The 12,395-nt window shown below is 40.1% G+C and overlaps 1 protein-coding gene across 1 annotated transcript in view; it reads right to left on the bottom strand.

Annotated features, from left to right (window-relative positions):
• Nucleotides 1–658: 658 nt before the first annotated feature.
• Nucleotides 659–12,395, bottom strand: part of fer1l4 (fer-1 like family member 4) — a gene marked incomplete at its 3' end in the record, with an annotated part of 25,213 nt that continues 13,476 nt past the window's right edge. Inside the window, exons 24-36 of the mRNA XM_008298659.1 lie at nt 11,984–12,100; nt 11,746–11,898; nt 10,698–10,896; nt 10,459–10,583; nt 7,601–7,735; nt 6,642–6,815; nt 5,497–5,607; nt 4,996–5,157; nt 3,545–3,719; nt 2,492–2,604; nt 2,251–2,367; nt 1,006–1,045; nt 659–759 (exon numbers count right to left, since the gene is read on the bottom strand). Coding sequence (XP_008296881.1) covers nt 659–759; nt 1,006–1,045; nt 2,251–2,367; nt 2,492–2,604; nt 3,545–3,719; nt 4,996–5,157; nt 5,497–5,607; nt 6,642–6,815; nt 7,601–7,735; nt 10,459–10,583; nt 10,698–10,896; nt 11,746–11,898; nt 11,984–12,100 — 1,722 coding nt within the window. The remainder of the gene's footprint in view (nt 760–1,005; nt 1,046–2,250; nt 2,368–2,491; nt 2,605–3,544; nt 3,720–4,995; nt 5,158–5,496; nt 5,608–6,641; nt 6,816–7,600; nt 7,736–10,458; nt 10,584–10,697; nt 10,897–11,745; nt 11,899–11,983; nt 12,101–12,395) is intronic.

Below are 12,395 nucleotides of genomic sequence, written 5' to 3'. Positions count from 1 at the left end.
GTGTTCCCTCAACGTCGTCCTCAGAAGGTTTCAGGCAGAATGTTCCACTTTTGTTAACATGTCACGTTACTGGAACATTTAATGAAGAACGTTTTATAATTCGAGGTTATGATAAACGTTTTTATAAATGTTGTGTTGAGAACATCCTTCCTTTATTGTCATCGTGGAAATGTTTTGTAGAAGAACGTTCCATAATGTGTTCCCTCAACAAAATGGGAAGAAAATTCCACTTTTCTTAATATGTCACAAACAAATTATATAAACTTTGTGTATAAAAAAACGTTTTGTCGCCTGAGGCCTCAATAACATCTAGAAAACATGTTTTGAAAGTTGGTTTGAGAACGTTCCTCCTTCGTTATCATGGAACATAATCTGTGTTCCTCATTTAAAACATTCTATTAACTTTATATCGAGTTACTGGTAGTACTGTGATAACAAAGGAGGAACGTTCTCAAACTAACATTCAAAAAGTGTCTTCCAGGCGTTATCGAGGCGTCAGATGATTTTTAAAGGACGTTCTTGTGGAACATATTTGCCTGCACATGAAGTTCAGATGGTTCACGTGTCTCTGTGGTTGTCGGCCTTGTTGTCAAATCTGTTTTTCGTTTCTTTTTTCTAAGAGAACTCTGAAGCTGCGATGATGGTCATGATCTCCCACCTTCAGCGTGGCAATCTTCTTTCGTTTGGGAGGTTCGATCTCCACCACCACCACCTCCTCCTCCTCCTCCTCGATGTTCGCCATCGTCAGATTGGCTCCATCTGTACGAAGAACAAAACTTTATCAGTTTGTTGATCTGGACGACACTCGAACGTGTCGGCATCGTGTCTAAATAAGCGCTCTGCTCACTTTTTGGTAAAAGTCCAGGCAGTGATCTTACTCAGTCGGACAGAGTAGCAGAAAACAAAACACACATCTAGTGGACACGAGAGGAACTGCAGCTAAACATGCCAACGTATAATATGCGTTATTATGGCTGAAATGTGACAGAAGGGGTTAAACTGTACCTGACTCAGCTTGTTCCTCCATCTCCTCCTTCTCAGCAGCCTGCAGGCAGCAAACACCAAAGAAGTCATCGATTACAGCAGTTATTGTTTTATTTAGAGCTAAAATATGGACATTTTCATTGGTTTAATTAAAAGTTGTTTTCTTTATTCTGAAGTTACAGGAACACGTTGCAAACATGACAGAAAAAAACTAAACTTGTATTGTAATTATGGTTTCACTTAAACATCTAAAACTCAAAACATGCCGGCAGGTTTGAGATATGAAGGAAAAATGCAACAGGAGCAAATAAACAGCCAGAAGCCGCTGCTTGGAGTTCAGAGGATTAATTGCTATAAAACTATAAGATTCAATAGTTCTAACAAAAATATCCTGTTGCTTCATAAGAATGCCTTAAATCTGGCTGTTGTTTTTTTTTAATTAAAAAAGAAAAGAATTACAGGATCTGTGGAAGGCAAAAAGAAACACCTGTTTATTTATTTCCATGTTAAATTAATTTAATTGAACTTCACATTTCCAAACATGTTCTTTGTGTGTAAAGTCTGTAGAGTTATCCTTCTTTCAAAGTTTTAATTCACCTCTACTCATGTCTTGATTTTTAATTTATATCTGCATTAGTCTGTCTCAACCTCAAAACTCGGGAAAGTTATCTTTAAAAATGACTAAACTGGCACCATTTAATAGTCAGAAAACTGTAAAAACAGAAAGAACCAGATTTTGAACATTTCAGCTGTATTTAAAGTAATTATGTGTAACCAATCTTCAGCTAGAAAATGTGACATCTAATCAAAATCATTCTTTTTTAAATTTGACCAAAAAAAATTAAACATTTGCATAAAACAAACCTGTTCTTTGCCCTTCATTTAAAGTTTTAATTTATCCCTACTCATGTCTTTGTTTTCTCTCTGAACCTCAAAACCCACTGGTGAGTTGGAGGGCATGCTATGTTTAACACCATTTATCAATCAGACAGTGTGGAGACGCGAAGAATCAGATGTTGAACATTTCAGCAGTGAACTAATCATACAATTATGACATTTCATTAAAATCACTTTATTCTGTGTATCTTATTCATAAATTTGACAAAAAATTAAAGTTTGCTTCAGAGAAACATGTTTTTTGAAGTGTAAAATCTGCAGAATGACCCTTTATTTAAAGTTTTATTTTATCTCTAATCATGTCTTTGTTTTTAATTCATTATCTGCATTATTATTAAACACTTTAATCTTCATATTTCGGAGTCTGACCTGCCTCTCCAGCTCCTCCAGGGACGCGTAGTATTTGGACCACCAGTCCAGCTCCTCCTTCTCCGGCGCCTCCTCCTCCAGCTCCTCTCCGTTCTTCATCAGCTTCTTCAGAGGCGCCTGCACCAGTTCATTTAAATCAGTCAGCAAAGTGCACATCAGCTCGTTTTTTACATATTTTAAATCTGATTAACAGCTTCAGATGAGTGTCTCCAGCACTCTGGGGAGGGATTGATCTACTCACATTGACCAGCTTGATGGGGTTGATGGGGATCTTGGACTGATTGACCGTCAGACCGCTGAGTCCGATGTTCTTCATCGACATCAGAGGGTTCATCTTCACCGAGTTCTGTCTCACTGCAGAGACAAACAGAAGAAGAGCGTCCAGAAAACAACGAGTGCCATCAGAGAACTTTTCTCTCAGAAACATGACGTCAGACTCAATCAAGAAACTTCAGTTAATTCTCACTTCTAGTTTTAATTAATAACAGATCAGCTCAGTTAGTTATTAGACGCTCGACAGCAGGGTTCTGGACACTTCACATAGAATCAGACTTTATTGAAAGCAAGAAGCAATATGTTGAATTTGCTTTATGATGACAACTCATGAGATTAGATTTAACTTCATTGTTGTTGCACAGAGACAAAAAAAATGCAGTTGAGCATCCAACCAGAAGTACAAAAAAAAAAAAAAAAACCCAGTAAAGCGCAGCTATATTTGGAGAAATCCACAAATCTGTTCTACTTGGGTTTGGTTTATTAAGTAATATTTCAGTTTTTGTGGTCTTTAGAAGCCATTTTGTTCTGATTTATTTCTGTTTTTATATACATGTGCACGTTACTTCTATTTTCCTTTTATTTCTTACTAAAGAGACTTACAAATCAACTTCACTAAATGTGAACAACTTTCTTCATAAATCCTTTACTTTCAATTAATAGTTGTTTTAATCTGTGGTATGAGTTGAGCAGACCGGACTGTTCTGCAGTGACGCTGCTGTTTTAATTCACAGACTCATGATGTGGCCTCAAAGACGACATGTGCGCTTGTCGGACGTCATGAAGTGGCACCGAAGACTTTGTCATGGTGCCTCTTTACCAGCTAAATCACTACAGTTCTCTCTGCTTGCCAACATTACCTGCCTGCCTCCTTTTACAGTGTCAAACAGTAAAACGCTCCACCTGGTGGTGCAGCCAGGTACTACAGCTAATCGTCAACACCTGTATTAGTGTATTATCAGGACTGGATTTGACTTGGATTGAATCTGAGCCATCGAACTTGATCTTGTCTCGTTCTAACCTTTTGGCTTCGGTTCCTCCTCTTCCTCCTCCGGCTCCCTTTCGAGCTCCCGGGGGCCATAGTTCATGAGGTTCTGGACCACATGACACCCGACCAGAGCAAGTTGACCGAACGCCCGATGCTCCACCACGAACACCGTCAGAGGAGGATGGAGGTAAGACTGCTCCGGCAGCTCCTGGTAGAACCGAACCCAAACAGAACAAACAGGAGAACAGGTGGTTTTGTTGTGTCTCTGTTCTGTATGAACATAATGGAGAATGTTCTGCAAAGTTCTACTGGTATTATCAGTGGGAAGTTTTCTTTTAGTTGCCAGAATGTTGTTTTTCAAGATAGAATAACTGAAGATGTTCTAAATATGTTTGGTGACAACATTGTTGGATCATTGTGTCTTTATGTTCTCAACGCTGAATGTTACACCGAGAACGTTCTTCCTTTGTTATCATGGCACATTTCGGGAAATTGCGGAACCGTTCTATAGATTCTATAATGTGTTCCCTGAAACGTCCTTAGAACATTGCCAGAATGTTCTACCTTTGGTAATGTACCACATTTATAAAGAACGTTCTGTCATCTGAAGTCTCCATAACATCTTTGAATATTGATTTGAGAACATTCTACCTTAGTCATCATTGTGGAAATGTTTTTTAGAAGAATATTCTATACTGTGTTCCCTCAGCAGCATCAATATAAAATACAAACTATTGTACCATTTATATATGACATTATGAGGACGTTATAATACGTTCTGTACAAATAAAAAGAAACATTCTGTGGTCTGAGGCCTCGACAACATCTGGAATACATTTTTTGAATGTTGGTTGGAGGACGTTCTTCCATTGTTACCATGAGAGGAGAACATTCCTCAACAACATCTCAAAAACGTCCTCAGAACATTGGAGGCAGAATGTTCTACCTTTAATAATATATTACAGAACAGGAACATCTAAAAAAGACATTCTGTAGAGACTCAGAGGACTTCACAACACATTGAAAACTTTCCTGAATGTTGGTCTGAGAACATCCTTCCTTTGTTATCAAGAACTTTCTGTAATTTGTTCCCTCGATAACATCCTTAAAACATCCTCAGAACCTTGCAGGCACAATGTTCCACCTTTCTTAACATGTCACATCACAGGAAATAATCTGAAGCCTTCATAACTTTTGAAAAACTTTTTTTGTATTTTAGTTCGGGAACGTTCCTCCTTTGTAATCATGGAACATCGTCCGTGTTCCTGACAGCTTCCTCTAAATGTTGACTGTAAAACGTTATATCAACTTCACAGGAACATTACTGGAACATATTTTTTCAGGAACATTCTTTGAACATTTGATTAAAATGTCTTCTTTAAAAAATGACTAAAACCAGGTAGGTAGCGTTAACTAATGTTGTGACAACGTTCCCTTTCGGTTGGGTTAGTAACTATAACTCGTAGCCGTCAACGGGAACTGACCACGTCGATGTAGCGGACCACCTCTTTGAAGTTTGGGTGAACCTGGTAGTTCTCGACCTCCTCAGACTCCAGCTGTCGTCCGGCACACTCCACCCTCACCAGGGGGCGCTCCACCTCAAACAGCTGCACCCGCTTCAGCTCCCGAAGACCCCAGAACAGCACCTGAACACACCACAGACAGAACAGCGTCCTACACTGGACAGAAAGGATTTGAGGCTTGTGTGAGACCTGTTTTATGAGGTGCAGCTGTTATCTTGTGGGACTTTTGGAGTTAATACTCGGGATGTTGATGATTGTCCATTAATCGATTAGTTTATGTTCATTTCTACTCGTAGATTCTGTTTAACCAATTAAAAACAACACATTAACCGATAAGGCAAGTCAAAACATGCATTGCACATGATCTGTAGTGTCTGTCGTGTCTTTCAGGCCAAAAAACAAACACAAAACACACCTAAAGCATGACAACAGAGTGTTGGTGTTTGTCTGAGTGAGTGCAACCTCGATCCTGAAGGTCTTCATAACCGGTCGGACTCCTTCTGGGATGACGTAACATCTCTGTTCGTCCATGTAGGTCAGCTCATGAGGGTCCACGCTGCTGGGGAGGCAGGGCTGCAGAGGACAGGATGTTCTGGTTCACTGACCACACTTAGCATGCATACTGTGCTTTTGTGTTTAGGTTAAAGGATCATTGTTGTTTATCACAACTCTGACCCTATTTTAGTAGTTTGGTCCATGTTTTCTACTTTCAGTGACCAAGTTAATCAGTGTGATTGGTCAACAGAGGATCAGACAGGCTGGACGCAAACCAACAGATATGTAGATAAACCACTAGATCAAACAGCTGAGCAACAATCTAAGAAAACAGTGGTTCACACAGGTACAGTAAGTGTAGTACAGTATAAAATAGAAGCCACTGGGCTCCTGTGTCATATCGCTTACATGTCAAATAATTCAACGTTGCATCAGCGTTTAATAACTGCATTGTTTTTTAAGTTGAAAAACAGGATAGTTTTTGTTTTTGTTTCTTATAAACAAACAAAAACAAATATTTTAGAAAAGACTACATTGAAAATTACAGCACTAAAGAAACTGAATACAACAAAAGCGAATCCAGCTGTTATCACCGAAACTAAACTGAGTCCAGCTGTGATTTCCAATCAGTCTAACTGCTTGAACATGGTTCTAAAATGAGCTGTGAACAGCAGAACCTTCTCAGTTGTGGACCTATGAGCTGTGTCTATGTCTGCATCATGGCTCCACATGGAGAAGAACTGAACAGAGGAACTGAAAAATCTGACTGTGGGACTTCACAAAGATGGAAAATGATTCAGGAAAATAAACTAAAAACCAGTGAAGCCCAGCGTGAGCAGTAACCAGGAGGTCTAGAAGGAGCCATAGTAGCTCTATCGCATCGTCCTGACAGTGAAGAAGGAGGTGGAGGTGATGGTATGAGGCTGCATCAGAGCAAAAGGTGTTGATGACATTTATAAATGAATGTCTGAGGATATAAACCAGAACACTGTCTGACTAGACGACTCCCAGTCTGCAGACAAGAACGCTCTTATTTTCTATCTTTTCAAGTGTAAACACAGAGACACTGACTGATTGATTGATCGACTGTTTAGTTGATTGACAGATGTCACCTCTCCAAATCCAGAGTAGTCCAGTTCAATGAGCTCGAAGGCTCCCAGCAGCTCTCCAGCAGGAATCCTGCCCATGCTGATGTCATAGAAGTGGAGGCTGGGCTTCCTGTAGAACAACTCGACCGGTTTGAACTGAGGCTCAGCGTAAGCTCGACCCAGAGGCTTCGGACTGCCCTGCACACATAGATGGAACAGGTATGGAGGTAATTAAAAGAACACTGCAGCCAGAATGTTCCAGCATTTGTTACTATGTCACATTACAGGAACGTCCTTTAAAGAACGTTCTGTCATCTGAGGTCTAAATAACATCCTGAAAGCATTTTCTAAATGTTGTATTGAAAACATTCTTCCTTCATCATCATTGCGGAAATGTTTTATCGAAGAACGTTCTATAATCTGTTCCCTCAACAAAAAGGCAAAATGTTCCACCTCACATACAGGAACGTTCTAAAAACGTTCCGCCATCTAAGGCCTCGATAAAATCTGTGTTTCAGATGGGTTTTTTGAGAGTTGTTTTGAGAACGTTCTTCCTTTGTTATCATTATGTTTTATAGAAGAATGTTCGAGACTATGTTTCCTCAACAACATCATCAGAACATCCCCAGAACACTGTGGATGAACGTTCCACCTCTGGTCATCCGCAGTGTTCTGGGGATGTTCTGATGATGTTGTTGAGGAACACTGAACACTGCAGATGAACGTTCCACCTCTGTTCATATATCGCAATACAGTAACGTTTTATAAAAATAATCAGAGGCCTCGATAACATCTGGAAAACATTCTTGGGATGTTAGTTTGAGAACGTTCCTCCTTTGTTATCATGGAACATACTCTGTGTTCCTGACAACTTCCTCTGAAAGTTGATGTTAATTTTACAAGAACATTATTGGACATATTCTTAAACTGATTTAAAAGCTCAGGGGTGACGTTGTGGGAACGTTCCCTGCCAGCTGGGTTACCACGGTGTCGTGGTCGTAGATGCTGATGATGACGAGCGGCGGGTCCCTCTGCAGCTCCTCCATGGTTCCCTCCAGCAGAACCCTGTCGAACAGCAAACACTCGCTCCAGGTGGGAGACAGAGTGTCGGACAGCACCTGAACACAACACACAGCGGCAGGTCAGACCACCGCTTTAAAGCTGCTTAGGCTTTAGTAACGTGACGGCGCTGAGATCCGTCCGTCGCCTAAAGACCACAAATATAACAGGAAGTCTGTCTTTTATCAGGCAGGAACTGATGAAAGACACAAACACTGAATATTAAGATATAAAACCAAACAATGAGGGTTACAGACAATCAGCCAACAGTTGAAGTGAATCTAAATAATAAATATCTTCATGNATCAGCCAACAGTTGAAGTGAATCTAAATAATAAATATCTTCATGCATAATTTTGTCACAAACATCATCACAGTTCTCTTCTTTTTAAAGAGACGTTTGCTAAGTTTGATGCATGGAAATCTGAAATCAGTGCTAAAATGAACAGTTCAAACTGCAGGCGTTTTTTTGTTTTGTTTTGTTTTGTTTGTTTGTTTGTTTGTTTGCTCCTGACCTGTTTTTTTTCACTGTGGCTTCATTTTTCAAGTCCTGCTCCTCTACAGAAATGCCTCCTGTGATGTCTGACGCAATTACAAAGGATTTTAGTATTTATTTTTTCAAAATTGCAAAAAAAATAACTGGAATCAACACTTTCAGCAGGTGTCCACAGGTGTAGCCAACACTGGAAAAAATCTGATTAAACAACAGAGAGGCACACGTGAAACGATTCGCTACTGGATGAACAGAAAGTTTTAAATCTGTTGCTTCTCTCTGTTTTTTACAATCTGGTGATTCTTTTTAGATAACTTGTCTTTCAAACCTGTTGAGCACAGTTCACTACATCAAGGTCTCAGAATTGTTTTTTTTTTTTTTACAGTATGTGTCCAGTGTGCACAGTTTATTTTTGGCAAATCCGTAAATGAGACACGTAAAACAAAGAGATTTTGACAAAATATCTCGATTTACGTCTACACTTAGTTAAATTCACTGACAGAAATTAACTTTGTAGATGTTTCACAGACCATCAGAAAGTTGAAGATGTAATATTTTCTTCTGTTTTTACAGTTTCTGGCTGATAAATCGTGCATTTTTTAATAGATAATGTCTTTGAAACCTGCCTGTCTGTGGGTTTTGGGCGTCAGACGGTTAGATGAGCCATAATTAGGATAAAATATTTCCATACTTGCAATACATTTCTCTAACTTAAGAAGAAAGAAAATAACACTTAATTTAGAACGAAACCTGAGTTTTGTGTTTCAGACGGTTAACCGGTAGGACGGCTGTACGTACCCTGGTCACCTGACACTGTGTGGAGAAAACCACTTTGGCAAATGNAACAATGAAGGTTTCAGACGATCAGCCAACAGTTGAAGTGAATCTAAATAATAAATATCTTCATGTGCAATTTTGTCACAAACATCATCACAGTTTGCTAAGTTTGATGCATGGAAATCAGAAATCATTGTTAAAATCAGTCCTTAAATGAACAGTTTAAACTGCAGGCATTTTTTTTGTTTTGTTTGTTTGTTTGTTTGCTCCTGACCTGTTTTTTTTCACTGTGGCCTCATTTTTCACTGCAATAAAAAGTCCTGCTCCTCTACAGAAATGCCTCCTGTGATGTCTGATGCAATTAGAATGGATTTTAGTATTTATTTTTTCAAAATAAAAAAAGAAAAAAATAGAATTAGCATCTTCAGCAGGTGTCCACAGGTGTCGCCAACACTGGAAAAAAATATGATTCTACAACAGAGCGGCACACGAGAAGCGATTTGCTCCTGGACGAACAGAAAGTTTTAAATCTGTTGATTGTCTCTGTTTTTTTGCAACTTTTGACTCAGACAAATGGTGTAAATGTGGTGATTCTTTTTAGATAACTTGTCTTTCAAACCTGTTGAGCACAGTTCACTACATCAAGGTCTCAGAATTGTTTGTTTGGTTTTTTTTTACAGTATGTGTTAAGTGTGCCCAGTTTATTTTTGGCAAATCCGTAAATGAGACACGTAAAACAAAGAGATTTTGACAAAATATCTCAATTTACGTCTACACTTGGTAAAATTCACTGACAGAAATTCACTTCACAGATGTTTCACAGACCATCAGAAGGTTGAAGATGTAATATTTTCTTCTATTTTTACAGTTTCTGGCTGATAATTTGTGCATTTTTTAATATATAACGTCTTTGAAACCTGCCTGTCTGTGGGTTTTGGGGCTCAGATGGTTAGATGATTAGGATAAAATATTTCGATATTTGCAATACATTTCTCTAACTTAAGAAGAAAGAAAATAACACCTAATTTAGAACGAGAGACTACATGTTAAAATGGAAGCTTTTTGTAGAATAAACATGTTTACATTTGGGGGAGATTGAAGCTAACATGAACAAATAAAACTGATTGCCTGTGACAAACAACACAAAAAGTCCTTGAAGTTTTGTCGTGTCACTGTTGCTGAAAGCTGAGTCACTGATGGCTTCACAGTTGCAACGAGGAACTCAGAATTTTTTGTTTTTTACAGAATCTGGTTCACACACATGGTTTGTTTTTGGCAACTTATTAAATGAGACATGCAGAATAAAGTGATTTTAATAGTATAGCTTAGACTTGGATAACTTTTCTGAAAGAACGATGTGTCACAGGTGAGGAGTTTGAAGGCTGTCAGAACTATTCTTTCTCCTTTTCCAGTTTCTTGTGTATTTTTTGGTAAATTTTTTTAAAGATGACATGATCTTCAACCTGAGTTTTGTGTTTCAGACGGTTAAACTGATGGGACGGCTGTACGTACCCTGGTCACCTGACACTGTGTGGAGAAAACCACTTTGGCAAATGGGTCAGAGAGGCCGTTGTCGTCGGCAGCCAGCAGGCCACGCCCCTGGTACAGGTGACACCGGAGCTGGAAGTACCTGCTGTCTGCAGAGAGAGAAACGGAACCGCCTTCACCTCACCGGGACGACTGAAGCTTCACGACCGACGGTTTAAAATAAATCAGAAAATAAACGTCCAGAGAAACCTGCAGAGACTCACCCTGACAGGACAGACTGATGGGAAGCTTCCTCCTCCCTCCCTCAGCCACCAGCCTCCTCTGATCCTCCTCCTCCTCCTCGTAGACCGGAGTGAACTCCTCTGGTAAGCAGTTCAAGGCCTCTTTGCTGTATTTAACAGGGCCGAGCCACAGGTAGACCTCCAGCTTTGCAAAGATCTCACTGGCTGCACCTCCTGGAGACTAGAAGGACGGAGAGACAGAAGAGTCGGAAGATTTTACAGGCTGAAGGTTTAGGAGTCAGAATATCAGACATTACTGGTGATTGCACTGATAAAGCACTGATCGCTGTCAGTGGGTTTAGAGACAGAATGGCAAACATAGAAACAGTGATACCATCTGGTTTAACGCTGCACATCGTTGATCAATTTAGAGGCAGAAATAAATTGATGAAGGTGATTGTTATCCATGATTTCAGAGAAATATCAGAGATTTATTTGTTGTAAAAATCCAATGATTCTCTGTGAGCAAGCTTCATTTTTACTTAAAAAAAAAAAAATTATTCTGGTGACACCTGTGGAGACTTGGAAAAATATTGGACAGCCATCCATCCATTATCTATACACAGCTTAATCCTCACGAGGGTCATGGGGGGCTGGAGTCTATCCCAGCTGACTCAGGGTGAAGGCAGGTTCACCTGGACAGGTAACCAGTCTATCACAGGGCTACACTTAGAGACAGACAACCAAGCACACTCACATTCACACCTACGGACAATTTAGAATCACCAATTAACCTCAACATGTTTTTGGACTGTGTGGGAGGAAGCTGGAGAACCCGAAGAGAACCCACGCTGCACGGGGAGAACATGCAAACTCCACGCAGAAAGATCCCGGGTGTCCTCACCGGGACATGAACCGGCGACCTTCTAGCTGCAAGACAACAGTGCTAACCACCGAGCCACCTTGCAACCCATCAATGAAAAATAAATATGTTTATTTTGTTCTTTTAATGATTTCTGTCTTTTAAACTGTGTCATACAGCACAGAAGACATGTCTCTCCTTCTAGTCATGGTTGTGTTGTTTCCTTACCTTCATGTAGAGGGTGGTCACTCGGCCACAGTCCCGCCCCCTCTGCTCCTCCACCAATGAGAACATGATGGAGTGGGCGGGGATCCTGACGTAGGCCAGTCGCTTGTTTCCACTCAGCAACCAGATGAAAGCGTCTGGGATTGTGTTCTGGGGCTGGAGAGGGAACGACGAGGAGACGTCAGACCTCAGATAAACTGTACAAACTGTTGTTGTTGACATGCTTGTGGTGACCTCTGACCTCTGCAGCCAGCAGGCGGAGTCTCTTCAGGAGTTTTCTGCTGTCGTTCAGCCGCTGTTTGGTCGTCCGTCTGGTCATCCTCCGCCGGGCTCGGACCGCCTGACGGGCCAACAGAACCTGGAGACAGACAGTCGGATAGGGACAGATTTGGTCATGGTATTAAACCACCTGCTGGGCTACACATCATGCCCCCAACACGGAAAATTTAGCTTGAATTTTATTACTGAGTTTAAATATTTGTAGCATCTTCTAAAAGACATAAAGAAGTGTAACAATAATTCAATACGTGCAATAAATTATGTTTAAAATCTGGATGTATTGAAACTAGAAATGTCCCGATCATGTAATTTAGCCCCCAATATTTAGCATCAGCTAAAACTAAATCCCAATCTGGTAACATCTTTCCAGATAA

The sequence above is a fragment of the Stegastes partitus genome, unplaced genomic scaffold (genome assembly GCF_000690725.1).
Source record: "Stegastes partitus isolate 25-593 unplaced genomic scaffold, Stegastes_partitus-1.0.2 Scaffold1336, whole genome shotgun sequence".
NCBI classification, from domain to species: Eukaryota; Metazoa; Chordata; class Actinopteri; family Pomacentridae; genus Stegastes; species Stegastes partitus.
Note: the sequence above shows the minus strand (reverse complement) of the source record. Positions and strands in the feature narration are given on the sequence as shown.